We start from the raw sequence: 26,267 nt of genomic DNA, 5'->3' as shown, positions 1-26,267 counted from the left end.
TTTGCTGCTAGCTGCACTAAATGGGAAGGGAGAGGGCAGCTCTTGTCCTTGTGGCTCCTTGCCTATTTTGCTCTTGTAGTTGCAACTGGTGGACCTTGAATGCCGGCTGGAGTGGTAATAACGCTTGTCTCCTACGCAGAACCTATTGTAGAACAACTAAAGTAAAAAGATAGAATCCGTACTAGCAGCAATGTAAACAAACTGTCTACTACTAAACTGTTGAGTAAGACTAAGATAAACGCCTGTAGATAGGCCTAAGGAAGATAGAACCTCTTTTGATTGGTGACGCAAAAGGGGAGCATAGGCGATGCTACCTGCCGGCTAGAGCGGTTAATAGAGGAACGCAAAGAAAGAAAGGGGGGGTTGCAAAAACAGACCTACTTAGGGAGGAGTTAGAAGCAACCTTCTTTTTAAAAGGGTAGGAAGCTAATATCCTACTATATATACTAGCCTTAGGTAATGCGCAGGTAGGGAGGCATTAATACATAGGGGTGACTACTACAATAGTATGTAGTTGTAAATAGAGGAAAGGTACAGCTTGTAGTTCTTGTAATTCTTGTCTCATTAGTTATGAACTAAGATAGAGGTAAGCTAGAGGGTAGGGTAAGTAAAACTTACATTATATAACCTCTTCAATAATAGACCTGCACAGATCGATCCACGGCTGCCCATTGGCTGTTTTAAATACAAGGCGAAAGAGGGCTTCAGCATCGTCGAGATAGGCCGTGGCAACAGCCCCCTGAGCCACAAGATCGGCATCCGGCTTGGCAACCATCCGGGTAAACCAGTCAATGTTGGTGTCCTTACTCACGAGATGACACCAGCCAAGGACAAGGAGTGTACGGTGGTTTAGCCCTGGGCCGCCTAGGCGGGGTACTCAGGTTAGCAATAATACTTGCGATGGGGACGTAGGTAGGCGGTGTAGCTACGAAAAGTAGGGGGGAAGGAGGGGATGTCTTATACCAGCTGAGCGGAATAGAGATGTCCGGTGCCGAATCCGTCCGGCGGCCTCTCCTGCCTCAAAGCGTACTGGCGCGACAAACCAGAGTATCCTAGTAAGCAGGGCAGCAGTACGCTCACAGCCGGAACGGGGTGCCTTTGTTGACGGCTCAAATGTGGCAAGGCCTGGCCTGACAAAGGGCGTGCAGGTGGCATGCCCAAAAACGAGGGCGGTGAGTAGGAGGATGTCGGCCACCTTGGGACGGGTGGCTATCAGGTCGTCAAGTACACTGCGCGCAAGGCGGTAATGGGCAGCAGTCTTGTCGAACTTGTCGTTCTTAAGGCTTCGGTTTTCTAGAGCAGTAAACCCAGCAACAACAAAGGGGGGCACCTGGTTGTATGGGGGCCGGTACTCGGGACGTATGCGTATGATGCGGCGGAGAACAACGCTCTTCCACGGCGGGGTAAGCGGAAGCAGTGCAGGGGCTGCGATTTCCTTGTCTTCTTCGTCTACATTACGCAGGGCGAAAGAGACGAGTTGAGATTGATTGCCGAACCATCGCCGCACGACGTTGCAGACCTGCACCCACGGGCTGTCGGGCTGGAAGCGGGCCATGTACTCAGGACTCCCAACCCCAGCCACGGATAAGAGCGTCTTTTGCATCTCAGGCGTCCTCCACTGGGACATAGACCTGCTGACCGTGCGCCACACGTCGTTCTGGAACTCAATAGACGACACCTCTGCTAGGCGGTTGTTGGGTAGACGCGCTGGTTGTCGAAGGAGACTTTGATAATACTGTAGGGGTATGGCGTGTGGGTAGCTGCAGCTTAGTGTTTTGCAACTGCAGCTGACAGCTCCTGCTGTAGACGACTCTTCCAGCGGGAGGCCTAGCTTGCTGCAAAAGGCGGATAAAGTAGGCGGGCCTTGGGAAGGGTTGTTACGAAGCTGGACGATGACTGCTGTAAGCAGCGGCACAAGTCGTTGCCGATAGGTTGATGTTGGGAGGGCTGTCTCTTGCCTGTTGTTGCTGGAAGAGACAGCCCAAAAGCTGATGTGGTGCATCACCTTCGAGAGCACGTCGACATCGTGCTTCTTCTCGTTTAAACAGCGGTTGATATCTGGCATTAGGGACGCGGCCTCGGATACGCAGTACTGGAGGACTTGACGATGTCTAGAGGCGTCCGCCGTCCCAACGTTGGCAGCAACATCTGGCTCCTCACCAGAGCGTGACGGCAGGCCTTGGGTAACTTGGCGAAGCCATTCCCAGGCCTCCTGGGTGGGATTGAACTCTGGGCAGCAACTGGCTTGCACGGCGCGGATGAACAACATTGTCTCTTCGATCCATGGGATCCAAAACTGGGACGGATGACGTTAGACATAGCAATCTAAGGAAGGGTGATCGTTTGCGACTGCTCTTGGGTGCTGGTCCTGTGTAGGAGGCGGAGCTGCGCTGCATGGGGGGACAAGATCAGGAGGCGGAGGCAAGGACGTACGTCGTCGACACGGCTGACGGCCATCCATTCCCATCTCGATATATTGAAGCTGCTCTCAGCAAGCCGATAGAGACACCACCTGTCAATAAGTGGACGCCATACTGCATTACGCTGGAGCGTGTAAAGACGCTTTACAGGGATAGGGGGGCGGCCTTGGTTGTGCGAAAGGTGCGCTGTGGGCGCTGGTGGGGAGCAGCCGTCTAGTATCCTAGCTGAGACGGCCCTGACGGCATGTCCTGCTGTACCTTGAACGCTCTGCAATACGCGTTGGGGAACAGGAGTGCCCGGGGCTGGAATCGACTGGGCCTGTCGCCAGTAACCGGCATGAGACTCGGTGGAGTCGAGGGCGAAAGAGAATAGGACCTTGTGGCTGGTTAGGTCTTTGCATGGGTTGTGTTTGTTGTAGTAGGGATGACGCACGAACCAAGTATCGGCCTTGTTGGCAGATTGATGGCGGAATCTAGGGGAGGACGGGGAAACGACGGAGGGAGAAGCCTGGCTGGCGCTGGTGGCAGGCTTGTACCTGCCAGTCCTGACCTCGTCAGGCAGGGAAGAAGGCCGATCTCTATGGACCGGTGGAGACAGACTGTTCACCGGCTGGGTAGCGATGGTGTCGACAGCTAGTGGTACAGGTAAACACTTGGTCTGAGGGTGTGGCATGGCCTGCTGCTTCGCACATTGCGCAGAGAGTGCAGCGTCAGCAGCATCCAGGACAGTGTCGGAACAGGTGCTAGGCGTAAAGTAGTGAAGCATGCTGCTGGAAGGAACACGTTTGGGTGAGAACACACCTTAGATATTGCTGGCAGGGAATCGTTGACAGCGTTATAAAAGGGGCAGCAGACGCCGTTTTTCTTGGGAGGTGGGTGGATGTAGGTAACTGACTGCTAGGATGGCTTTGCGTAGGGTTTTTGCAATGCTGCAATAAAGGGGGTCTCTAATGTACCAGTCTAAGGAATAAGATGGCGCTGGACGACGTTGACCTTAGATGACTGGCGGCTGTAGATACATACTACTGTTACCAGAAAAGGTCTAATAGGTGATTCTGTGTACAGTTTTAGGTTGATGCAGTAGGGAAAAGGAGCTTAGGACTGCCAATCTGCAGTAAAGCATGAGAGACGTCCATAATAAGGGAGACTGAGCAGCTTGCAGGTGAGGTGTAGCAAGTAAGCTAGTGAAGGGAAAACAAGGTCTAAGACATACACTGTGGTCAGAGCGTTGCTGTCCTTTGACCTTGTTAGCTGTAGGACACCCCTACGCTATGAAATGGACTGAGTCTTGCGGCTGCAGAATGGCTGGGGTACCTCTCCTGTCCTGCAGAGTTAGTCTGCGCTAGAGGGAGACTAATACAGTCTGTGGAAAAGGAAGCGTGCGGTATGACGATGGAACGGAAAAACCTAGGATAGTTATGTAACTTACTGAATTGCACTGCCCTGGTGACATACTGTAGTAAGAGGCCAGTAGCCTGCACCTGCTGTTAACCCTGAATTCCTCCTCATCCCTAATTCTATAATAATAACATCATTATAAGACCTTCTGCAGCATACAAAGATACAAAGATAGGCAGTATAACTCTAATCTTAAATATATTACTTAATTGTTCTACTTATAGTTTAGTTGAATACATACTAACTATAGCTAGTAGCTCTTTATTTGCTAAGGACTCCCTACTCTACTCTTGCATTTAAAGTAGATCCTACATTGAGTACAAGTATTAGTATAACTGTTACTATAGGTTTGATTTCACGGAGGCAAGATGGGCCAATTCGTCATACAGGGCAATAGCGATGATGCTGAATATCGTGACGAATTGCGTGGTAGGCTGCTTGAGGTCCTCAATGGCAGGCGCGGTGGCTGCCCCACTTTCACCAGACGGGCAGGTCGGGTGGGGCAACTCGCGCGTCGCCCACCTTTCGCCCCATTGTGCCGAGGACCGGATTAATCCCCTGCCCCAAGGTCGCAGGTCTGATTCCAACCCTAGCAACTTCTCTTTTGATCGAAAAGTGGCCGGGATCGAACCGCAAGAACTGAGGTAAAAGAGGCTCCTTTTCAGCCTGTATTCGCGCCTTTCCTGCAAGCTATTAAACACTCTCTAATTAGCTTACAATTCATACCTAACCCAGAAACAATTGAGTTAGGCATTTACTTCCCCAGATTCCTCCGCATGACCCCAAAAGCGCTAGTCTTCATCTTCCTTCCTGCTGAGTCCCCTGCAATAGACACTTCAAATCCGATTGACCTATCCTTCCATTCAAACAGTAACGTTATTTGCAGAGATAATGCGCTCAAGCGCAGCGTTAGAGTTGCTCTTCTTTATTGCGTCAGCTAGGTTATAACTCCTATTAATTAGTCTGACCTTTGTCAGCTCTCGTCGCTTGTATAACTGACGCTAGGCGTAGTGATGATGCCGTCCGTTCAAAGATTCTCACCAAGGGCCCAATCGGCGGCCTCCTTCTCGGACATAAATGCTACTGACGCATCGTTGGATCCGTTGTTGCAGAGGGGAATTTCGACGACGATAGTGGTCTTCTCGGTCTTGCAGACATCCTTGTCGGTGACTTTGTTGGCACAAAGTGAATTGATATATTGATAATTAGTAATAGCTTCACTTCGTTCGATTGGGTTGGTGCAGCTATAAGGAAAGGAAGGATAATAGACAGGGGTGCCTTGCAGTCGCCCTGCGAAGTAGGTGGGTGGCCTTTGATGGGGCCGCCCACCTTAACTCCGATACACGATTTTGCCAGCCCGATTCCGGCGAACCAACAGACTTGGATCCCTTTATTGACCTCTTCGTTGTCGCTGGAGTCCTGCCTGTGATAAGCTTAACCACAATGGATCTGAAGCTCCGGGGACCATTGACGTTGATAATTGAAGTAGTCCGGTCCATCCTTTCTTTTCGCACTACACGCGTACCTGTAATCCAATTGCGAGCTTCTTTAGGGCCAAATTATCTGGACTGTTGCGCGTGGCAAGTGCGTTGTTGACTTGTTGCTTCGCGTGGTTCTTTCTAATAGCTGCGCTAGCTTTGCGAATAGCCTCAGCACGTTGCGTAAGGTCTAGCAATGGAGGGGACTCATCGGTCGTACGGGGGTATGCGCCAAAGACAAGGAGGATCAGAACAAGGCCGTCCGGTCCAGGGGTGTTGTTGACTGACTTGAAGGCACCTTGGAGCGCTGAGTCTTACGGAAGGAAGAGGCATTCCTCTCAGGTGATCTTGTATGCCCTACGTACGGCAGTGTGGTATCTTTCGACCTTTCCGACGCTGTAGTGATTTTCGACAGGGATGATTTTGACGTTGATAGACAGGGCCTTGGCCTCCTGCTGAAATATGGGCAGCAGTGAAGTTCTAGCCAGCATCCGCAATGATCCAATCCAGGGGCCCTTGATAGACGGCAATCCAGCACGCCTAAAGTGCCTCCTACATTGTCTTTGAATAAGTGTCCTTCTGGAACCTTGCGGCATTAAAGGTAGTGGCGGAGTTGACGACGTAGCTACGTTCCAACAAAATCTGCTTGGGGCCTAATTAATTGAGCCTAAGCCCCGACGTCATTAGTCTGATTCTAGCAGCAAGTAATTAATATTAGCCAAATAGAAGCTGGCAAGTTGCAATGAATGTATTAAGAGTAGCACATTAACATGAGCTTTAGTTATTTAGATTGAGACAGAGTAGGCGAAAATACAGGGGTACTGATAAGTTCTGAGATAATAGACGAAGGAATATGGGCTGTAAGATGTGGGAACGTTGAATTGTTTTGGACCATGCTCTGATACTGGAGTTGATTACTTGGAGGGCATTCGAAGTTTGGAATATTAGAGCTAGTATTATAACAACTATTAGCAATAGAGAAAGTTATTAGAAATTGCAAATAAGGTAGGCAGGTAGGGTAGAATTAGAGATTAAGGGTCTATCTTAGGAAGGGAACTGCACCTTGAAATGTAATAGTGGTCTGGTAGTTTTTCCTGAGTATTTGGATGAATAGACGAATGTGGTAGGGGATCGCAAATGGGAGATACAATGCTAGTTATGTGATGATCTAATAAAGAGCTACTAGCCCTATGTTGCTTAAAGGAATGGGGCTCTAGTGATGACGGTAAGTCCAGATCTATACAACTGTGGTTGGGGTCTGGTGCTGCCTGTGTAGGACTCCCATAGCTAGGAATCAAAGCAAAGGGTAATGTAGTTGCTTGCTCTATTAAAACACAAGAGCTGTAGGTTACATCGCTGGATAAAGGATGAGACCCTTCATTCCTATGAATGAGCCTATCTTCGTTTGGTAAGTTTGGCGATGCAATAGGATTGCTATTAAAGACATGCTCTCCTAGCATGCCTCCTTCTGAAACTGGTGAACAGGAGGACTGCTTGGTTGTAAAAGGCCTAGTCTGAATAAAAGCGCATGGCGATAATCCAATGCCTGGTGTTACTGGAAGAAAAGGACTTGATGACCTTAGGGTTTTTTTGTTGGATAGCACTGAACTAGGGGCTTGGGCTGCAATCCATAGGTCCCCTGGTGAAGGTGCTGTAAGCAGAACCCCCTTAAGAATCTGGGTATGACTTTTTCTTACCCCTGAATTTGTTTGATCCTGAGGCTGCAGTCTGTCTTCTATCCGACAGGGAGAGGATATATTGTCGATACACTTTTGCTCTTCTAATCCAGGCTGGAAGAATCCGCTAGAAAGGGGCGAGGAAGGCGGGTTGGGTTGGGAATAAAACTTAACTGGCGACGTAGCAACAGGAGGAGACAACGTAGCCTTCTTCTCAGGCGAGGGAGATACAGAAAGTTGTAGGATAGGACCCTTTCTAGGCAGCTTACAACTGCCGGCTGAGCTAGGGCTACTAAGTGGCGATGAAAGATTCTGAGATATAGGCCTTCGGAAGACCTGTTTCCTTTGGGAGACTATTGCGGTGGGACTTAGCAACTGCCTCGTCTCTCTTGCAGGAACTGTTGGCAATGAGGACGTAGCAGTTGCCTTAGAGGTCTTTTTTTGGAGGAAGCTTCCTGGCCTAGCCACTTGTACGTCCACCAGTTTATGCGTTTTGGGCTTTTTAGGCAGGGGAGGAAGTACATCTGGCGACAGCTTGCGCTTCCGGCTTGGCGAAGTAGCTTCAGTTATAGGACGACTTGATGGAATACTGCACTTCCTCTCTGAGGTTGACGAAAGGTGTTGATGCTTGCTGAATTCATTGTCGATTGGAGATGATAATGTAAGGTCGATTATATCCTTTTGCTTCTCTGTTTTGCAGTTCAGGCTATTGCTTTGGGTGTATTGAGTAGTGAAACGTTGCATAGCTGCACTCTCGTGCTGATGGCGTTTCTGATTTTGAGCGATTTCAAGTGCAGCGCGTTGTGATGCTTGTTGCTGATTTTTGATTTTATTGGACTTGTAAAGCTCGTCTGCTGCTGCAATCTTGTCCTTCTGCCACTGCGCTCGCCAGGCAAAATTGGCTTTAACGTCGGTTGTACTAAGTAGCTGAGGATAGAGTAGATCGTTGGTTTGATTGAGGCCTAGGTACGGTTGCGTGCAATTACTCCCCTCAGAACTGGGCTGAGAAGATGGTACAAGATATCGTTGATGGCGAAGATGGTGGGTGGTTGAATGGGTGAATTGAAGTGATTTCCAATGGGCCTGCTGATGGTGTTTTATCTTCTTGGTAGGTGTTGTTGGATACGGTGACACCATAGAGGACGAAGAGAAACAATAATTTTATTGAAAATATTAGGAGGTTTTAGTTGTGTAAAAAAGGACAATTGTGTAAGATAGAAGAAAGCAAAACGTAATGAATTTGCATTATAATAGAGATTATTAGGTAAAAATGATTCTGATGGAATGAAAATAGTTTATTGAAGGGAATTAATGCTGGCTTTATAGGTTAGAAATCCTACAGCAAAACAAGAGTCTGAGATCTGAAAACTGGTTTTAGCTACCTAGATACCTAATAGACTTTAAAATTATGGTAGGAAAAGAGGTCCTTATTTTCAAAGTATGGCTTGTAGAAAATGAACTGGTCCTACGAACAGGGATAACCAGTTTAACATCTGTACGGGTTAAAGTTTTGTAAAATTTGGCTATCTAAACACTGGTAGGTGTTTTAGTTAAGCTGAAGTTTGGATCTTTGACACGTGCAGTACAGCAGAGTGTATTCTGGTATAAGGTGTGAATAGATGTATTGAACCTGATTGTCTCAGCTTGGTTGTGAAGGTCTGAGGGCGATATTGTTTTAAACCTATTAAAGTTTAAGCTTTGACAGGATCTGTGTCTGGAGACATGTGTTACGGTCAGATATCCGACAGTGGTGTTTCTGCTAACAGGTAGCTGAGGTCAGTACTCAATGAACAGTGCTGGGGTCTTGCTGGCTTGTTGGTAATCTTGTTGGTGAGAGTGCGGTGATCAGTCGTATACTCAAGGCGTAGATAACTTGTCGTGGTCACAACAGAAGGATAATCTAAGAGTTACTTATGGTAGAGTGAATCACGAAGTTGATTGCTGAAGAGCTATGGAAGGTAACTACGTTGTGTGGAATGAATGTCCTTATATCCTAGTGTCCTGTCGTTGGATTACTTCCCGTTGTTGGTGATCCTTGGTGTTGGATTAGTTCAGTGGTTCACTGATCCTGAGTGCAGGATTATGTTGGATCACTAGTGATCCAAACTGATCCATTACGTGACCTTCCCTAGTTCTTCTGTTCCGTCGTTCGGCCTGCGCTGTGCGCCTGCATACATGAGTGTCTCTCTGCCCTGCTGTTCGCGCCAGGGGCCGTTCCAGGCTGCATCAGTCACCAACCGAATTCGGGTCGTAACAACATGGTAGTTTCAGCACGACTAACAATACTATTACCAGCTACGCATCCTCAGCTTCTACTGGTAGGCACTACGATAATAGCTAATGATAGCAGCTTGGTTGAATAAGAATGTGGTTGCCTGCAACCTGTTTAGGTTGAGCCTTGTTACGTAATAAGACGCAAGATGGTCTCAGTCTTACTTTTCGTCTAAGCACAAATATGTATCTTTTGGAGATGCTAAAGGAGTGCACGACCTGAATTTGGGGACAAAAACCAAAAGAGAAGGAATGTACACTTTTTGGGGTACGCCTGGCCAATGCGCAAGTTTTTGTAGCCAATGAGAACCAAATACCAAACCAGATCTGGTCTAATTCTGAGAATCCTAATTGTTAGGGCTTCTTGTAATACTCTTAGTTGTCCAAATTGAAGAGTATAGAAAATCTGTAATGTAGGGCGACTTAAATAATGTACTCAAGTACAGCCATCCAGTTAACCTCTTTAACTAAAGGCCTACTGTACTCCTTTGCATTACGCTTAAATAGTAGTATTTCTTCCTAAGTATTAATGTACTCGAGCTAAAGGTCTAAATCCTACAGGGCGTTAATATCTTTATTTAAGATTACATATATTTCCTAGCGTATATAACTGTAAGCCCACTTACCTTAAGTGCACTCGTGTAAGACAAGACGCTTGTACTTACTGCCCCTAGTACACTATTTCTATTTACTCTCTTAATATAAGTCTGCAGTCTCTTACTGAACTTATCTAGGGCTATACTTACCCTAAAGTTAAAGTTAACGCTACTAGCAACTGTAGCTTATCTTATGCGCCTTCTATTGCTCTTAGATTCGAGATTCTAATAGGAAGAGTTATCTGAGGCACTACACTCTACGAAGACCTACGTATTCTGCCTACAGCCGTCGAAAAGCTGGAAGACGTTATTGTTAGAGTATACTTAGTAATTAGCTTTTGTCAGAAGACTTAGTCGACTTAAAGTTTGCTTGTCTTGAGAATGAGGAAAGGCAAAAAGGCGAGCCCTGTCACTAATTCTATAGTCTTTTGCCGGTTGTACCTACTGTAGTATGTAAATGGCAATAGTCAATCAGTCATCCACTTAAAGTAGGATTAGTTTGCGATAGAATAGGTGAAGCGCTGTAGCAGCCTTCTCGAGGAACGAGGCAGGTCGATCTCTCGATGATGTATAGAAGTGCTTCTATTAGAGATATAGATAATTCAGCTTGAAGTCAGATAATTCCAACTCTTGGAGTAAATCCAACTAATAGAGCGCATTGCGGACTAGACTCGGATAGTCCAACGAAATAGGCATATGAGCTAAGGCCCACGTCTTTTCTTCGGCGCTTAGAAATGCGAAGTCAAAGAAGTGAGCAAATTCCCCCAGAGATGCCCCATTACGCAGGCACCAGCTGTAGGTGAACCAGTGCCCCTAGCCTACTACCCTTTTCAATAGTTATAGAGTCTAAATTTCACTGCCCTTAATAAATAGTAGAGGGCACACAAAAATCGCTTATTAATTCCGTTAGTTATAAGTTAATATTTAATTGTATGGAAAGTATAGAGATGTCAAAAAGGGTGGTAGGCTAGGGGCGCTAGAAGCAATGCATACGCAGAGCGCCTAGGATGCTAGGAAGGCACTAGGAGAAGTATTTGGCTGAGGACTGCGCTAGGTGCACTTAAGGGCTGCACTAGAGGCGCTTAGTTACAGGGAACACACTAGAAGGAGGCGCATAAGGGACGCGGAGAGGTCTTAGGCAAGGACAAGCACAATACACATTACGATTGACCCCTGAATGTGCGCCTACGAATATTCGAACAAGAGAATTCTTAGAAAGTCCAATCTATGTTGTATGTGACCCTCAAGCTTCGCGTCTCTTTTCCTAAATCAGTTTTCCCCTCTGCTGGCTTTTAAGTTATTTCTTAATGCGTTGCCCGTATTTCGCACCACGTTCTACTTCAGACAATGGACGGCCGTAGTCGTAATCGGGCTCGGGATCTCGTTCAGGGCGACGGCCCCGATACACCATACCGTCCCAAATCTGACCGTGCGAGCCGCCAGAGCCCAGGTTCGAGTATAACTCCGCATAGCCAAGCACCCCAATATACGCCCAGCCAACATCGTAATGAGTTGTACCATCAACTTCCATGTAGCCTTCGTCGTCGTCCTCCTCTTCATCATCGTCTGCGTCGTCCTTTTCTTCTGGCGTATAATCTTGATGCAGGCCATTGACGATAACGACACTTCCTGTGCTACTCAAACACCACTGAAATCCTATCAACTTCCCCCCGTGTAATCTCGCTACGATACTCTTGATGCAGACCTCGTCGACGTATAGACAGAACTTGTACCGAGGGAGATAACCTGCAGCCCAAGGCCTGTCCGCTATTTCACCATCGCGTTTCTGTTCCTCCACCCACGCGAGGAATCGCGTCCGCACAGTAGCCTTGGACGCACTCTCCAGAGCCGTGCGATCCTCAATAACTGTCCATTCGAGATGAGGGCCGAGCTGGTCTTCTAGCTTCGAGTCGTGGAGCTCGTCAGCGATCGCTGCCTTGAAGAGGTTGAGAAAAGTCTGCCACTCGTCATCGTTGTCGTACACGCCTCGCAGAATCACGAAACCCCACTTGAAAAAGCCTGTCGCGACGCTGTTGTTGATGATGGTAGCGAGGTCTCCGCTCGCGGATTGATAGCCCTCTGGGTAACCAGGGCCAGTATTAGCTGCGTTGGGCATTTCGGAAGGTTACGCTGTAGGGCGGGCTAAACAGATTGTGTGTGAAATTTGGGGGTTTAACGAAGGATAAGATCAAATAAAGCCTCACTTTGTCGCGTTGTTTAAGCTACTACCGTTCATACTGGACGGCCGTAAAACTTTTGAGGCACTTGGACATCCTGGTGGCACTTGAAGATCAGGGTAACGACTTGGAATTTAAGTATTTATTAGAACTAAACCACACTGCTTAGTCACGCTCGAACCTAGTAAGGCCCACTGCCCATTGGCTCCACTCCTCCTTAATCGGTTTTCCACAGGAATGGGATACAGTCTGTAGTTTGTGAAGAGACCTAAAGAGATTCCAGAGCAGAGGCTTCACAGTCACCGGCGGGCACCGAGACGCCGATGGCTCTCGGGCCCGGCCTTAATTGAGGCTTGGAGACGTCTCTGGAGTCGACCCCCACTTAAAGGGCTAAACGCCGGGGAGATACCGAAGCCCAGACGCCCCGGCCCAGCCTCGAGGGAAGTCAGTCCAACAACAGCAACTGCACTCCTTTCCCTCCGACAGGATCGGTCAGGAACAATAATCGTACAGCCATAGGGGCTGTACAGTCTGCCCTTGACATTGAAGCGAGGCGCTACGAGGCCCGGCGAGAGTGCGGACAGTCTTACATCAAACTTTGAGGGGGGCAAAAAGCTTCTGTCGAGGAGAAGGGAGTCTATATCTTGTGGGGGCTGGTCGTCATCGTCACGCCTAACCGCGAGATTCCAGTCTATGGAGGAGAGCCCTGGGATATGATGCCTTTCGCCGGCCATCCTAGCTGCCACGCAAGAGACTATGCTAACCAGAGTTGAGCCAGCAATTGGAAATGCAGTCCTCCGGGCTGTTAAAATGCACCTGGACTAATTGGTCAGAGAAGACGTTTCGTGATCTTGTCTATGAGGGGGGTGGTTTTCCGGATGACCTGATTGGGGAACTGGAGAGGCTGTCACAGAATAGGACGATGTATAAGAAGCGAAACGGGAAGCAAATAGAATCTAGAGCAACGGAAAAGAATTGGTCTTAGCCATTGAAGGAATAACTATAACTAGAGAGACCGATTATATTATAAACTAAGTGCAGAAGTGCAAAGCTAAACTCCTTTGCCTATTAACCAGTGCATCACCGACGGAGCGAGACTGGGTTTCCTTGTCACTTGCTCACGGCCAACTATCTGAGTTAACAACGATGCTACGCAACTTCCGAGTAACTGGCAACTTATCACATGGCCACTCAACACGTGAAAGCCATCACCCAAGTCTGTCATGATCAGTCGATATGGATTCGTAGTGTAGCATGTACTGGTTGGGGTTACGCTCGACGTGTGGGAATTTGACGCTGTAGCCCACCCTCATCTGAAACTCCTGTCCCAGTAGCTTGGCAAAGACGGGTGCTCAAGACACGGTGCCGTGAATATCTATGGCATGACGCTGGAGGTGCATCTTGTGGTGAAGCGTTATGCCACAAGCCTTACAATTTTCATATAATAGAATACCCTAAAGAGTATATATTTAAATACAAAGCCTAAGTAAAATAGCGTAAGAATGAGCTACTAAAACTACTAGAGTACATATTTACTAAGGAAAGTATAAGCTTTCAATACAGCTTTCCAGCCGTCGGACTCCGGGTCGCTGCTCCGGTCGCAAATATGGGCAGCGCCATCGACGAGCGCGAGGCCGGCCGGCACGCCGCGGGCTACGAGCACGTCGTACGTGTCCTGGCTTTGGCGCCACGGGATTAGGTCATCGCCGGTGCCGTGGACCAGGAACGTGGGCACGGGCGCGTACGTGCCGGCCTCGACGTGGGCGCGCGGACTAACGGCGCGGACGCGGTCGAGGTCGGGTTGCGGCGCCGCGTTCCAGTCGGTGACGCGGCCGGCCCCGGCGGCCTCGTCGTCGCGGTCGGCGGCAGCACGGGTCGGGAGGCCGTCGACGATGAAGGGCAGGGTCTGGGCCTTCCAATTCATGTGCAAGATCATGCGGCAGCGCGCGTCCTCGAGGATGCGCGGGTCCGGCAGGGCCGCGTGGGCGCCGATGACGCCGTAGCTAGTCAGGGGCGCATCGTGGACGCCCTCGAGCACGTCGAAGGCGAGGCCCGAGCTCGCGGCGCCGGGTATGTCGATGGGCGTCGTCCACCACTTGTCCGTGTAGTCGGTCGGGCAGTAGAAGCCCAGGACGGCGGTGGGGGGCGGCAGGCCGCGCGCGGGCGCCGTCCAGGCCAGCGACAGGGCCAGCATGCCGCCCGAGGACCAGCCAATGGCAGCGACGCGGGCGCCGTCGACGACGACGCCGGCGGGGCGGGCGGGCGAGTCGAGGCCCGGGAGGATGTCGCGCGCCCACGCCAGCGCCGAGCACACGTCGGCCATGGGCCCGTCGGCCAGCGTCAGCTCCGGGCAGAGGCGGTAGTCGACACTGACGGGGAGGAAGCCGCGCGCGAGCAGGAGGCGCGTCTGCGCGGGGCGGACGTCCTTGCGCGAGTAGATGATGTGGCTGCCGCCGTGGACCATGAGGGCGACGGGCCGGGGCTTGGGGTCCGGCGGGCCGTCGGCGACGGGCCAGTACACGTCGGCGTGGATTTCCAGGTCGCCCACCTTCTTGTACACAACCGTCTCCATGACCGCCTTGGCGCCGTAGCCCTCGGGCTTCCTGGCGGCGCCTCCGCCGGGTGTGGTCGTCTTGGGGGCCGTCGGGAACGCTCCGATCAGCCGCACCGTCTTGGACTCGGGCGACTCGCCGTCGCTCCACTCGACGGCCGCGAAGCCGGCGGCCTTGATGACGCGCTTCCAGTGTCGCTCGTCGACGATGGCGTGCGAGCGCCCGTCCTCGAAGCGCCACCAGCCCTCGAGCGGGCCGAACACGACGTCGAGCCAGGACATGTTGCGGGTGATCTCGAGAAGGGTCAGGGCGCCGTCGTCGCTCAGCATGGCCCGCAGGTGCCGCAGCGACGTGCCCAAGTCGCGCGTCGCATGTATCGCGTTCGAGGCCAGCACGATGTGGTACGCCGCCACGTCCTCGGGCTTGGGTGGCTGCTCAATGTCCAGGACCTTGAAGCGCATCTTGCCGTCGCCGGCGAGGTCCGCGAACTCGGCCCGCTTGGCCGCGGTGCCGACGAGGGAGGCCGAGATGTCGGTGAAGACGTACTCGAAGGGGACGCCCAGGCTGCGCAGCCGCTCGACCACGACCTTTGTCGTGCCGCCCGTGCCGGCACCGACCTCGAGGATGCGGAACTTGCCGCCGCTTCCGTCGCCAGTGGAAGCGGAGGATTTTGCTGTCAGCGCCCGCTCCACGAAGTCTCCCAGCACCCATCCTGGCGCGCGGAAGAGCGGCCACCTGTCGTACACGTCCTCGAGCACCGCCTTGGTGGCCGGGTCGCCAAACAGGATCTGCAGGGCGTCCTTCTCGCCCGTCAGGCAGGCAGCGAGCTCGGACCCGACGGCGCGCACGAGCTTGTTGACGGTTGCGTGCGGCGGGTGGAGGTCGATGATGTCGTGAAAGACGGCCTCCGCCGGGGCCAGGTCCAGCGCCGCAGCCGTCCGCGTGAACGAGGGGGTCAGGGAGGACGAGGATCCCTGTATGAGGCCGCCGTCCTCGAGAATGCGGAAGAACTGCCGCACGAGCCGCGCGTGGCGGTCCAGCGTGCCCTGCACCCGCGGCACCGTCTCGCCGGCCTGCAGGGCAGCGAGGTCGCAGCCGAGCCGCGCGAAGGCTTCGACGACGTAGGCGAGCACCAGCCGCTTCTGCTGCGGGTACGCGTCGGTCCAGAAGCCGAGCGCCTGGGCGTCCCTGGCCAGGTCATCGTAGTTGAGCCGGGTCTCGCGAAAGGCATCGAGCGCGTTGCTGAGGGCGGGCATGGGAGGGCGGGCGATTTCGACGGCCGTCGGCTTCTCGGCTGGCGGAGACGTTGTTCCCGAGGAGCCAACGTCGGCGATACCAGAGTCAGCCAGCGAAGCAGCTACTGCCGACGGGTTGCTGCCGTCGTCGATGTCCTCGCCAACATCGCTATTCCCGGTGTCGCCAGCAGCACCGCCGAGGCCCAGCTGCTCGTCCACATACTGGGCCAGGACGTCGACGTCGGCAAAGAAGAGGAAGGTGGACAGGTCAATGGTCAGGCCCAGCCCCGTGCGGATGTCGTTGAGCACCTCGCTGGCCATGAGAGAGTCAACGCCGAGATCGTCCAGCGTCGCCTCGCCCATGATCTCGCCGATCGGTCTGTCGGTGACACTGGCCAGGATGCGTAACAGCTCTTGACGCTTGCTGGGCCCGGCCGACTTTGCCTTTTTGGACGCAGAAGCGGCCGTGACGCGGGGATCGGTCACATGCGCTCCCTGTACGAGGGCGTCGGACGCAGACACTGACGACTTCGCCCCCGCCGCATCTGTCTTGTTTACGCCCTGCAGCAGGCGCGCCAACAGAGCCCGCGGCATGCGCGAGAACCGGAAGCCAGAGAAGGCCATGACCATCCTGTCCGTCCGCGCGTCAAACACATACAGGTCCGCCGAGGCCTCCTTGACGACTCCGTGGCCTCCGACGTCCTCGCCGCCGCTGGTCAGGGTGGCCAGGACGCGCCACTCGCCGGCGGCCGGGTCGAAGCCGCCGCCCACCTCGATGCGCTCGATGTTGTTGCACACCAGGATGTGCTCCGCGCTGGCGTTGTTGAAGTAGTTGGCCAGGAGGCCGGCGGCCTGCATCAGCACGTCGGCCGTGTGCGCGTCGCACAGGCGCTGGTCGGCCGGCGCCGAGGTGTCGGGCGTCGCGCGCACCGTGGCCGCGGCCTCTCTGCCCACGCAGGATACGTAGTCGAGACGCTGGAACGACGGCCCGTAGTCGCACACGGCGGAGAAGGCCCGGTATATTGTCCGTCGGCCGCGCATGGACTCTGCGTCCGGACTCGCGAGCAGCTCGGCGACGCGGCGGCCGTGGCCCGCCAACGCCTCGAGGCGTGCGAAGGCCCGCGCGGCACGGTCGTCGGAGCGTCTACGGAGAAGCACCGTACCGGTGGACTTTTCAGCAGCCGGGTTGGCAACGGATGCAGACGAGGACGAGACCTGCCGTGTGGCGAAGGAGAAGGACCACGCGGGCCCCCCGTCTCCGTTATCCTCGGTCCTCCGCTTCCGCTTCAGCTTCAGCGTGATTTCTGTGCCCGTGTCCCGTCCGATCGGCGACATCATGGTCAGGTCGTCGACGACCGGCACGTACATGGTCGCCGCGACGTCATCCGCGAGGAAGAGTGCCGCGCGCGCAACCAGTTCAAAATACAGCGACGCCGGCGCGAGTGCCTGTCCACTCATGACGTGGCCGCCCACAACGGCCTGGAAGCGGTCGGATTGCGGATGGACGCGGAATACAGCTTCGTCGTCTGCACGATGGCGGATGGTGAGGAGCTCTTGCGTCTCATGAGCTCCCTCTCCTCCTCCTTGTAGATGCGCAGACTTGGCTTCCACCCCCCCCTTTTCGCTGACCTCTGGCTCCCTCCCGGTAAAGGGCAGCCAGTGGCGCGTCTTTTCGAACTGGTATGGCGGCAGGCTCAGATAGCCAAACTCGGGCTTCTGGCTGCGATGGAAGGCCCAGTACTGCACGGCGAGACCGCGCCTCCAAAGCTCGACGGTGCTGTCAGCGAGAGATGCCAGCGCGTCTGTCGATGTGGACGCGAGCTGAGGCGAAAGGAACAGCGGCTGCGACTGCTTGGAGCCAGCCACGCAGCCCCGGACGAGCTGCATGACGGAGGATCCGCGGCCCGCCTCGAGCCAGGCGCATGTGCCCTGCGGGAAACGCGTGGCGAGCCTCTCGATTGCGTGCTGGAAAAAAACCGGGCGCCGGGTGTGGCTCGCCACCATTTCGGAGTCGGGGTCCGCCTGGCGCTGGACCTCATCACACGTCTCCAGGTGGATGGCCGGACGACGCCACTCCAGCTCCTTGGCCAGGGCCGAGATGTGCTCCAGCATCGGCTCGGTGAACTTGGAGTGGAAACCATGCGTGACGTCGAGCCTCTTGGTGCGGATCGACGACTCGCTGAAGTGCTTCTCGAGAAGCTGGATAGTGCCAGCCGAGCCGACGACGACGTGGCTCTCGGGACCATTGTAGCACGCGATCTCGGCATACCCGTTGCCCTGCAGTGGGCCCAGAGCCTGTTGGACGGTCTCGCGGTCCGCCCTCACAGACAGCATAGTGCCTCGCTCCAGGCCCCAGTGCTTCTCCATGATCTCGGCCCTCACGACCACCAGCCTCAGAGCGTCGGCGAGGGACAGCACGCCCGAGACGCAGAGGGCCGTCAGCTGGCCAAAGCTGTGGCCCACGACGGCGCCCACCTCGAGCCCGCTGTCCAGCCATGAGGCGGCCGACGCGTACTGCACGGCGAACAGGCCCGCATGCAGTGCCGCCAGGCGCTGTACCGGCTCGCGCTGGAACACTGTAGGGAAGAGCCCGGTGCGGCCCTCTGAGAGAAGCAAGTCGTTGCAGGCGTCGAGGTGGCGGCGGAAGACCTTGGACGTGTGGTACGAGACCTCGGAAAGCCCGATGAAGTTGCTCTCTTGCCCGCCGAACACGAGCACGGCGACGGGCTTGCTCTGTGACGGTGGCGGCGGCGGCGGCGGCGGGCTAGTCGTGTCGGAGTCGGTTCCCGCCGCGGCCGCTGTGAGCTTCTCCTGCAGGTCGTCAAGGCTGGTCACCGTCGTCGCCAGGCGGAAGGGCAGCACGAGATTGGCTCGGTCGGCCAGGTTGAACGTGAGAGAAGACAGCAGGGCATCCGGGGCTGTCGACGCTGCCGCCGCCTCCTTCTTCAGCCAGCCAAGCAGCTTCTTGCAGTACCTGGCGAGGCTGTTGGCCGAGTTGGCCGAGATAACGAGCGGATACTTGGCCAGCTGAACCAGACTTGCCGCCGGCGTCAGCTGGGCCGGTCCCTGACGGATGAGGGCGGCCGAGTTGCTCCCGGCCGCGCCGTAACTGTTGACGCAGGCCACCCGTCGCAGCCCGGGGCCCGCTTGCCAGTCCACTAGGGATTGCGGGATCGCCATCTTGTCGTCCTCGAGCGGCGGCCCCAGCTTCGGGTTCAGCTTGGTGTGGCTCGCCTGCGGCGGGATGCGGCCATGGCGCAACATGAGCAGCACCTTGACCAGGCCCGCGACGCCGGCCGTTGCCTCGGTGTGGCCAATGTTGCCCTTGACGGACCCAAAGTGCAGCGTGTCCTCGCGGGCCGGCCCGCCAAAAGCCCGGCGGATGCTGCGCACCTCGACGGGGTCGCCGACCTGGGTGCCCGTGCCGTGCGCCTCGACGTACGAGACGTCGCCGGGCGCGACGCCGCCCTGCCGCATGACGTCGCGGTACAGCGCCACCTGCGATTCGGGCTGCGGCACCGTGATGTGGCTGGCGTTGTGGTTCTGGTTGGCCGCCGAGCCGACGACGACGCCGTGGACCGTGTCGCCGTCGCGCAGCGCGTCGTCGAGCCGCTTGAGCACCACGGCGGCCACGCCCTCGCCCCGGCAGTAGCCGTCGGCCGCCTCGTCAAAGGGCTTGCACTGGCCCGTCGGGCTCAGGAAGCCGGCGGCCGCAAAGTTGCGGTAGTCAAAGGGGCTGCTGATGACGTTTGCGCCGCCGGCGACGGCCCGCGAGCACTCGCCGGAGCGGATCGCCCGGCACGCCGCGTTGAGGGCCACGAGCGAGCTCGAGCAGGCCGTGTCGATAGTCAGCGCGGGGCCCGTCCAGCCGAAGTAGTGGCTGACGCTGCCGCTGACGAAGCAGCGCGTCGTGCCCTGCGTCGCGTAGGCCGTGGCCGGGTGGCACGACAGATTGTCGTAGTAGTTGCTGAGCACGGCGCCCACGTAGACGCCAAAGTCCGTGGGCTGCGCAGACCGACGGGGCGCGGGGCCGAAGTGGCCGGCCGCCTCGAGGGCCTCGTAGACGACCTCGAGCATGACGCGCTGCTGGGGGTCCCAGGCGGCGGCCTCGCGTGACGACTTGCCGAAGAAGCGGTGGTCAAAGGCCGTCGGGTCGCGCAGGAAGTTGCCCCACCACCTTGTCTTTGTCTGAGCGTGCTCGCCCGTCCGCGGCAGCCCCAGGCGCTCGACGGGCGCCGCCTCGGCCGTGCTCTTGCCCGCCGCCAGCAGCTCCCAGAGCTCGTCGACCGAGTCGGCGCCGGGGAAGCGCCCGGCCATGCCGACGATGGCGACCGAGTGCCGTGGGTACTGGGACAGGTCCCCGTCGTCGGCTGTCGCGATGTGGATTTCCTGCTCCATGTGAGCTCCGCTGATGATTCCGTTTGTGCCATTGATGCCGTTTGTGCCGTTAACCTTGCTCGCCTTCCCTTGGAGTAGCTTGCCGAGCGGGAGGACGCGGAATGACTGGACGACAGACGCCGGCAGGATGCTTTCGAGTCCCGCAACTGCGACGACCGTCGTCTTTTGGTTGGCCGTGGCCGACATCATGCTCTGGATGGATGCCTTGAGCGTTGCGTACCAGTCTGCTGTGCTCACCAGCACGCTCTCCAAGACCAGTCGCGTTGACTGGAAGGCCTCATCCCCATCTCCTCTATGCTGGGAAATGACCGCGCCGTCGATTGTGGAGCGCACAAGGCCCTGCGGGGGCGGGAACTGCAGTTCCTTCTGGCGTTGAACCATCCTCATGAGCTTGTCCACGTTGTGCTTGTGAGCGGCGGTGTGGAAGCGTCCCTGGACGCCTTGGACGAGCTGCACACGAAGGCCCAGGCCACGGGCATTCGAGGCGAACTCGTCCGAGTCCACATCACGCAGCGTGACCGTCACGCAGGTTTCGTCGTTGATGCTTGATATGTAGGCCTGCTCGCAGCGTTTTGATGTCAGCAGGGTGCTTGCGAACTGAGTGAGGATCAAGAAGAGGCTGCTCAGATGACTCACTTGTGAATACGATCCGACCAGCTTCCCGACGTCGACCTGCTCGCCCTCCCTCCACCGCACGGCCACGCACGAATACAGCGTGCGGCTTGTGTCTGGCGCAAAGACGCCGTCGAGGTCGACGTAGGCGCCGACGCACACGGCCAGCCGGAGCGCCACCGCCGCCGCGGGTCCCAGGCCGGACTCGCCGTCCGCGCTGGCCACGGCCACGGCACTCAGGAGGCCGACGCAGAACCCCTGGATGCCGCCGCTGCCGGGGCCGCCGACGGCGGAGATTATGTCGAGCTGGGCGTCCGCGGCCCCGGGCCCGGGCCCGCCCCGCCGTCGGGCAGCATCGCCCAGGTGGCCGAGATAGCGCGCGTACTGCGCGATCTGGACCAGCAGAGTGACAGCAAGAGCGAGGTGGTTGGGCACGGGGCCCTGGGCGTGGTGGGCAAGCAGCGAGCCGCCGTGCTCGATCCACCGGGCGAGCCGAGCGAGTTGCTCAGCGCCGGGGACGGGGCGCAGGCTCGGGTCGGACGCGACGAGCCGGTCCCAGAACCGCGGCAGGTGGACCGCGGCGTTGCACAGAGCGGAGAGGCTGTGGTTGCCGACTAGCTCGCTCCGCACATCGGCCAGCACCTCGTCCGAGGGGAGCGAGGTCTGCGGTCCAAAGACCAGGAGTGTAGGCGGCCCTTGCGTCGCTGACATGGTAGCCCGGCGCCAGCAGTGTGATACGGAAATGGCCTATGGCTGCTGAGACGTGTTGAAGCAGGCTTGGGCAGATGCTCGTTACTCAATGTTGACCGTGAGATGATATGGGTGCCATCTTTCCACCTCGCCCGCATTACTCAATGTTGACCGTGAGATTATATGGGTGCCATCTTTCCACCTCGCCCGCATTACTGTCACCCAAGAACCTCTCCTTTTTTTTCCGTCAGGATAATGCAACCTGCAAAGTCAACCCCCTTCACGTCGGGTCTGTCCCAAACGAGCAAGCAGCCAGGGCTTTAGCTACTTGGCAGTGCGCCCACGCGAGATGGCCCGGCTTATACCCAAGTTCAACCAACCTCCGCAACAACTGACCGGCGCCATTCCAATTCGGGCGTGCCCGCCGCCTGCCATTTTTGCCGTCCGCGTCTGCTTCGCCACTCACCGAGGCCTCACGTCAGCGCTTTTGGGTGGGAGTCACAAACTCCGGAGGTGGCAGTTACATATTCCCGAGATCCTTGCCGCTGAGAACGCTTATGTGAGTGAGACTTGGTATCGACGGCCTTCCCGCGGAAGCATCCTTTTGCTCCCGCACGCGACCCTCCACGTTTCTTAGCCTCTTGGCTGTGCAGCGGCTGGTTTTTAGTTGCCAGTAAATTGCTAGTGCAGTTTTAGTACTTTGCCGTTATCTAACCTTTTTTAGCAGGCAGCCCCAGCCTCAGTTAGAGTCAGTATACTAGATGTAGTTAGACAATAGGAAAATACTAAAACTGCACTAGCAATTTACTAGCTACCCTAGTTTTCAGTTGCATAAAGGCTACCTAAATTGCAACTCAGTTGTTTACACCTCCACAGGGATGCCAGACGTTAGCATTATACTTCCTAACTGGATTAGGGAGGGGATCTGCAGGTCAATATACTTCTCAATAGTAGGGATATAGTACTAATTTCAAGTACTAGTACTAAATTCTTCTACTATTATTCTTAATAATAAGCTGAAGCTAATAAGGCATCCTATAGGCTAAGCTTTTTAGAAAATTCTCTAGTATTACCTACTAAGTAGCCTAAATAGCTATCTAAAGGGTATTAAGTAAAAGGGTCTATATATTATAGTACTTCTTAATTTAATTCTTTATTTAGAACTATATATTCTTAATTAAGTTAAAGTTAGGCAAATTAACTAGCTAAATTAAGCTAATTACCCTTATTAACTCTAAGGCTTAAACTATAATTCTTACTTTATAAGTAGGGGTATTATTCTATTAAAATAAGTATAGTCCTTTAGTATAGTAGAAAGAGGCTACTATAGGGAGTATTATAAAGATGTACTTATAGGCTATTATACCCCCCTATACTTTCTCCTAAATAAAACTAGGGCCTTTTTTTCTACTTACAAAACTCCTCTAAAATATCTAACTATATAGTTTCTACTATAGGAGGGTAAAGGAGTCTAAATTCTCTAATTAGTAATAAGTTACTTACTACTTCTATATAGAGTTAGTATTTACCTATATTTTATTAGAGAAGATTACATCTTCCTAATCCTCTAAATAAGACTAAAGTTAGAGGTTGTAATAAGTAAAGGAAAAGTATTTACTCTTACTAGTAGTATTTAAGTAAATACACTTTAATTAAATAGTCTACATATACTTAAGTAACTATAGAGTAGTTAAAATAGAGTTAATTCTAAAAATTAAGAATTTAAGTAGTAGAAAGTATAGGAAATTATACTAATATATATAGTAGTAACTCTTATCTTCTAGAAGCTACTCCTTAAGATACTATTTCTAGGGGGTTAAAATAAGGCCCTTATAGTACTTATTTTTCTGCAGTATAAGGGGCAAAGTATTAGAGTAGGCCTATTAGACTTATTAATACAAAAAGGGTATATTTTTAATAATTTCTTAATACATCTAATTAAGATACTTTTAGAAAGCTTAAATCTTAATTTACTACTCCTTTATAAAATTAGTACTCTATTACTTTATAAATATAGAAAGTAGAGGGATTATAATTAGATTTAATAGAGGAAGTATATTTACTATAGTAATTAGAGGCTAGTAATAATTATTATAGTATTAAGGTAAAAAGGTAGGCAAAAGGGTAGGCAAAAGAGCAGGCAAAAGGGCAGGCAAAAGGGTAGGCAAAAGGGCAGGCAAAAGGGCAAAAGGCCTAAGCAAAAAGTAGCAATAAAGTATAACCTGTATTATTATTAATTTTACTATTAGTATTTATACTTAAATTAGTATAAGAAAATAGTATTAAAAAAGGTATTAGCTCTTGCCCTCTAAAAGTAGGGGATTTTACTGCGCTAACGTCTGGCATCCCTGTGGAGGTGTAGCTTTTAATTAGTAATTGCAGCCCTTCGGCTTTTGGCCTTGTGGCCTCGTGGTTTTGTAGGCCCGACTGCAGCCCCGTTGCCCGGTCGCTTTGTACTTGGGCTCCAGCTTGTAGCCCTATGGCTTTGGCCCTGCAGCCCTGTGCTCCGCTGTGGCCCAGAAGCTTAACTCAACGTTTGAGTCCTATGGCCCTGTGGCCTTGGGCCCAGAAGCCCCACGTGGCCCTGGAGCCCTGTGGCCCCTGCTCCGTCCGTCGAGATGGCTTGACCCTTTGGGGGGTGATTTGGGCGATACGCGGAGGGTGTAGAAACAAAAATGCATTAATGAAAACGAGGTTTGAAGCACAAGATAAGATTCCTCTAGATAATTTGTTATCGCTCAACAGGAAAAGGCTGGTGCTGGTCTACAGGCAAACATTCTATCTAGGCCGCAATCTTGACACCTCCCGCCGACGACATGTACTTGGGCAAGCGCAGCTTCCGCGTCGCCCGGACCTCGGCGCCCTCCTTGCCCAGGTAGCGGCCCGTCTCGAAGCTCCAGTGCAGCGAGGCGACGGCGACGTTGCGGTAGATGTCGAGGCAGCGGCAGACGTCGCGGTCCGTGTCCTCGCCGTAGCGGGGCAGCTCGGCGAGGGCCGTGTACCAGCGGCGGAAGCAGTCGTTGAGCATGTCGCCGGCCTTGTCCATGCTCTCCTGCGTCGTGAAGCCGCGCGACTTCCACGAGATGATGAGGTTGTGGTCGACGCCGTACTGGACGTCCTTCTTGTACGACAGTATGTCGTTCACGACGAGCAGCAGGTCGCTGACGACGCGGAAGGCCTCGCGGATCGACGGGTGCTCGACAATGTCGCGCGGCAGGTCGATGCCGGCGCACCATTCGAGCAGCGCCAGGATCATGGACGTGCCGACGGTGCCCCGCCGCACGGCCAGGAACTCGTCCTCGACCAGCTTGGCGTCGCGGCCCTCGACCTTGATCCGCACCTGCTCGGCCACGGCGTCAAAGTAGACGTCGTGCGCCCACTTCCAGCGCTGCCTGAAGTTGTCCGACGACTGCTTGCCGATCAGGTAGCCGTCCGGGCTGCCCTTGACGCGGTCCCAGAGCGTCTGGAAGACGTAGCGGATCGGGTAGTATTCTGGTGAGTAGCGCGGCCCCTGGTCGTCTAGGATGGCGCGCGTCTTTGCGATCTCGTCCAGCGCCGCGTCCAGGTCCGTGGCCAGGGGCCCCTCGTCGAACTGGTCGTCAAAGGCAAAAATGCACGACGCGAAGTCGTTGATGGTGCGCAGCGCGTACGGGTTGCTGTCGGCGTCCCACAGCGCCGACAGCAGCGCCAGGTTGGCCTTCTTGTTGACGGCCGGCCACTTGGGGTCTGTTCCCACCATGACGCTGCAGGCAGGCAGTCAGCAAGTGCCAATCATCCTTTGGTGTGAGACGGAGAGGCTGTCGAGCTGGTCTTGCCGTGTCTGTCCAGACTTACTCGGAAATCCACTGGTCCGCCTCACGCTTCACCTCTTCAAACGCGGGATTGAGCCTCACGGGAGCAGACATGAAGGAGGCGCAGAGATCGGGCATGTCCACGACCTCCATCTCGCCGCCCTCCAGACTTTGACCAGGAGCCTCGACCTTGATTTGTTCTGCCGTTGCCGGTGTAGCCATCCCTGCGGCCTCGGCCTCGTTTGCGATGGTCTTTGTCGTCGTGGCCATGTTTGCGGTCGAGTGTTGAAGCTGAGTCTTGTTTCCAAGGTTTGTCTGTATTGCGTAGTTTCTTTCTACGGCACCGGACTACACTACACACAAGAACGAGTGGGCTTGGGTATCGTACAAGGGGTAGACCATTCTGGATAAGCAGTGAGCTAGCTTTCTTATCATGCGTCGCGGTCGCTTTCTGGCCTTTTGACTGCCTCGCCGCGGTGGTTCTGAATAAAGCAGGAAGCCGCAAGCACGGCGCCACTTAGCCCAGGCGCTGCAATGGTAAACCACGGACAATCCCGCGGGGGAGGCCAGCCCAGGCTGCGCGGACCTATGCCCGGATCTACTCGAATAGGAAATGGCACGGGATACGCCACGGCACAAGCAAGCTGCGACGCGCGCGGCGGGTCATCTTCACACCACGCCAGTGGAAGCGGTGCTCTTGGCCGCTCTTGTTGACCAATGAGTTGGGGGATCGTCGCACCCGCGCCCGTCTCGTGCCAGCATCCCGCCACAATAACATTGCCGGGCCGTGGTGGAAAACGGCTCCCACCCGCTTCCGGTCCCCCATGCCAACCTCTTATCAGACGGAGGATTCTACCAAGCCTTGGTGTCTGTGGTCGCGGTCCGCAGGAAGCGTGCGCCTCTGGAGCGTGGTCCTCATGCGAGGAGGCTCGTTGGCTGCGGACCGTAGCCCGAAGAAACTTGGGTGGGGATC

At 54.4% G+C, this 26,267-nt stretch overlaps 4 protein-coding genes across 4 annotated transcripts; all 4 read right to left on the bottom strand.

Moving 5' to 3' along the window:
* Nucleotides 1-925: 925 nt before the first annotated feature.
* Nucleotides 926-3,186, bottom strand: CH63R_12278 (uncharacterized protein; the record flags this gene model as incomplete). Its single annotated transcript, XM_018307252.1, has 2 exons — nt 926-2,296; nt 2,434-3,186. The coding sequence occupies 2 exons, from the start codon at nt 3,184-3,186 to the stop codon at nt 926-928; spliced, it is 2,124 nt and encodes a 707-aa protein (XP_018154093.1).
* A 7,950-nt stretch (nt 3,187-11,136) lies between these two features.
* Nucleotides 11,137-11,955, bottom strand: CH63R_12277 (uncharacterized protein; the record flags this gene model as incomplete). The annotated part of the gene is made up of 1 exon (XM_018307251.1): nt 11,137-11,955. The coding sequence occupies one exon, from the start codon at nt 11,953-11,955 to the stop codon at nt 11,137-11,139; it is 819 nt and encodes a 272-aa protein (XP_018154092.1).
* A 1,580-nt stretch (nt 11,956-13,535) lies between these two features.
* On the bottom strand, nt 13,536-21,524 carry CH63R_12276 (Beta-ketoacyl synthase; the record flags this gene model as incomplete). The annotated part of the gene is made up of 1 exon (XM_018307250.1): nt 13,536-21,524. The coding sequence occupies one exon, from the start codon at nt 21,522-21,524 to the stop codon at nt 13,536-13,538; it is 7,989 nt and encodes a 2,662-aa protein (XP_018154091.1).
* Nucleotides 21,525-24,285: 2,761 nt separating this feature from the next.
* On the bottom strand, nt 24,286-25,564 carry CH63R_12275 (Terpene synthase metal binding domain protein; the record flags this gene model as incomplete). The annotated part of the gene is made up of 2 exons (XM_018307249.1): nt 24,286-25,246; nt 25,338-25,564. 2 exons carry the CDS (start codon nt 25,562-25,564, stop codon nt 24,286-24,288), a joined length of 1,188 nt encoding a protein of 395 aa, XP_018154090.1.
* Between the last annotated feature and the right edge of the window lie 703 nt (nt 25,565-26,267).

This window comes from Colletotrichum higginsianum, chromosome 8 (genome assembly GCF_001672515.1).
Source record: "Colletotrichum higginsianum IMI 349063 chromosome 8, whole genome shotgun sequence".
Taxonomy (NCBI): domain Eukaryota; kingdom Fungi; phylum Ascomycota; class Sordariomycetes; order Glomerellales; family Glomerellaceae; genus Colletotrichum; species Colletotrichum higginsianum.
The sequence above is the reverse complement of the archived record's forward strand: the minus strand, read 5'-3'. Positions and strand labels throughout refer to the sequence as shown.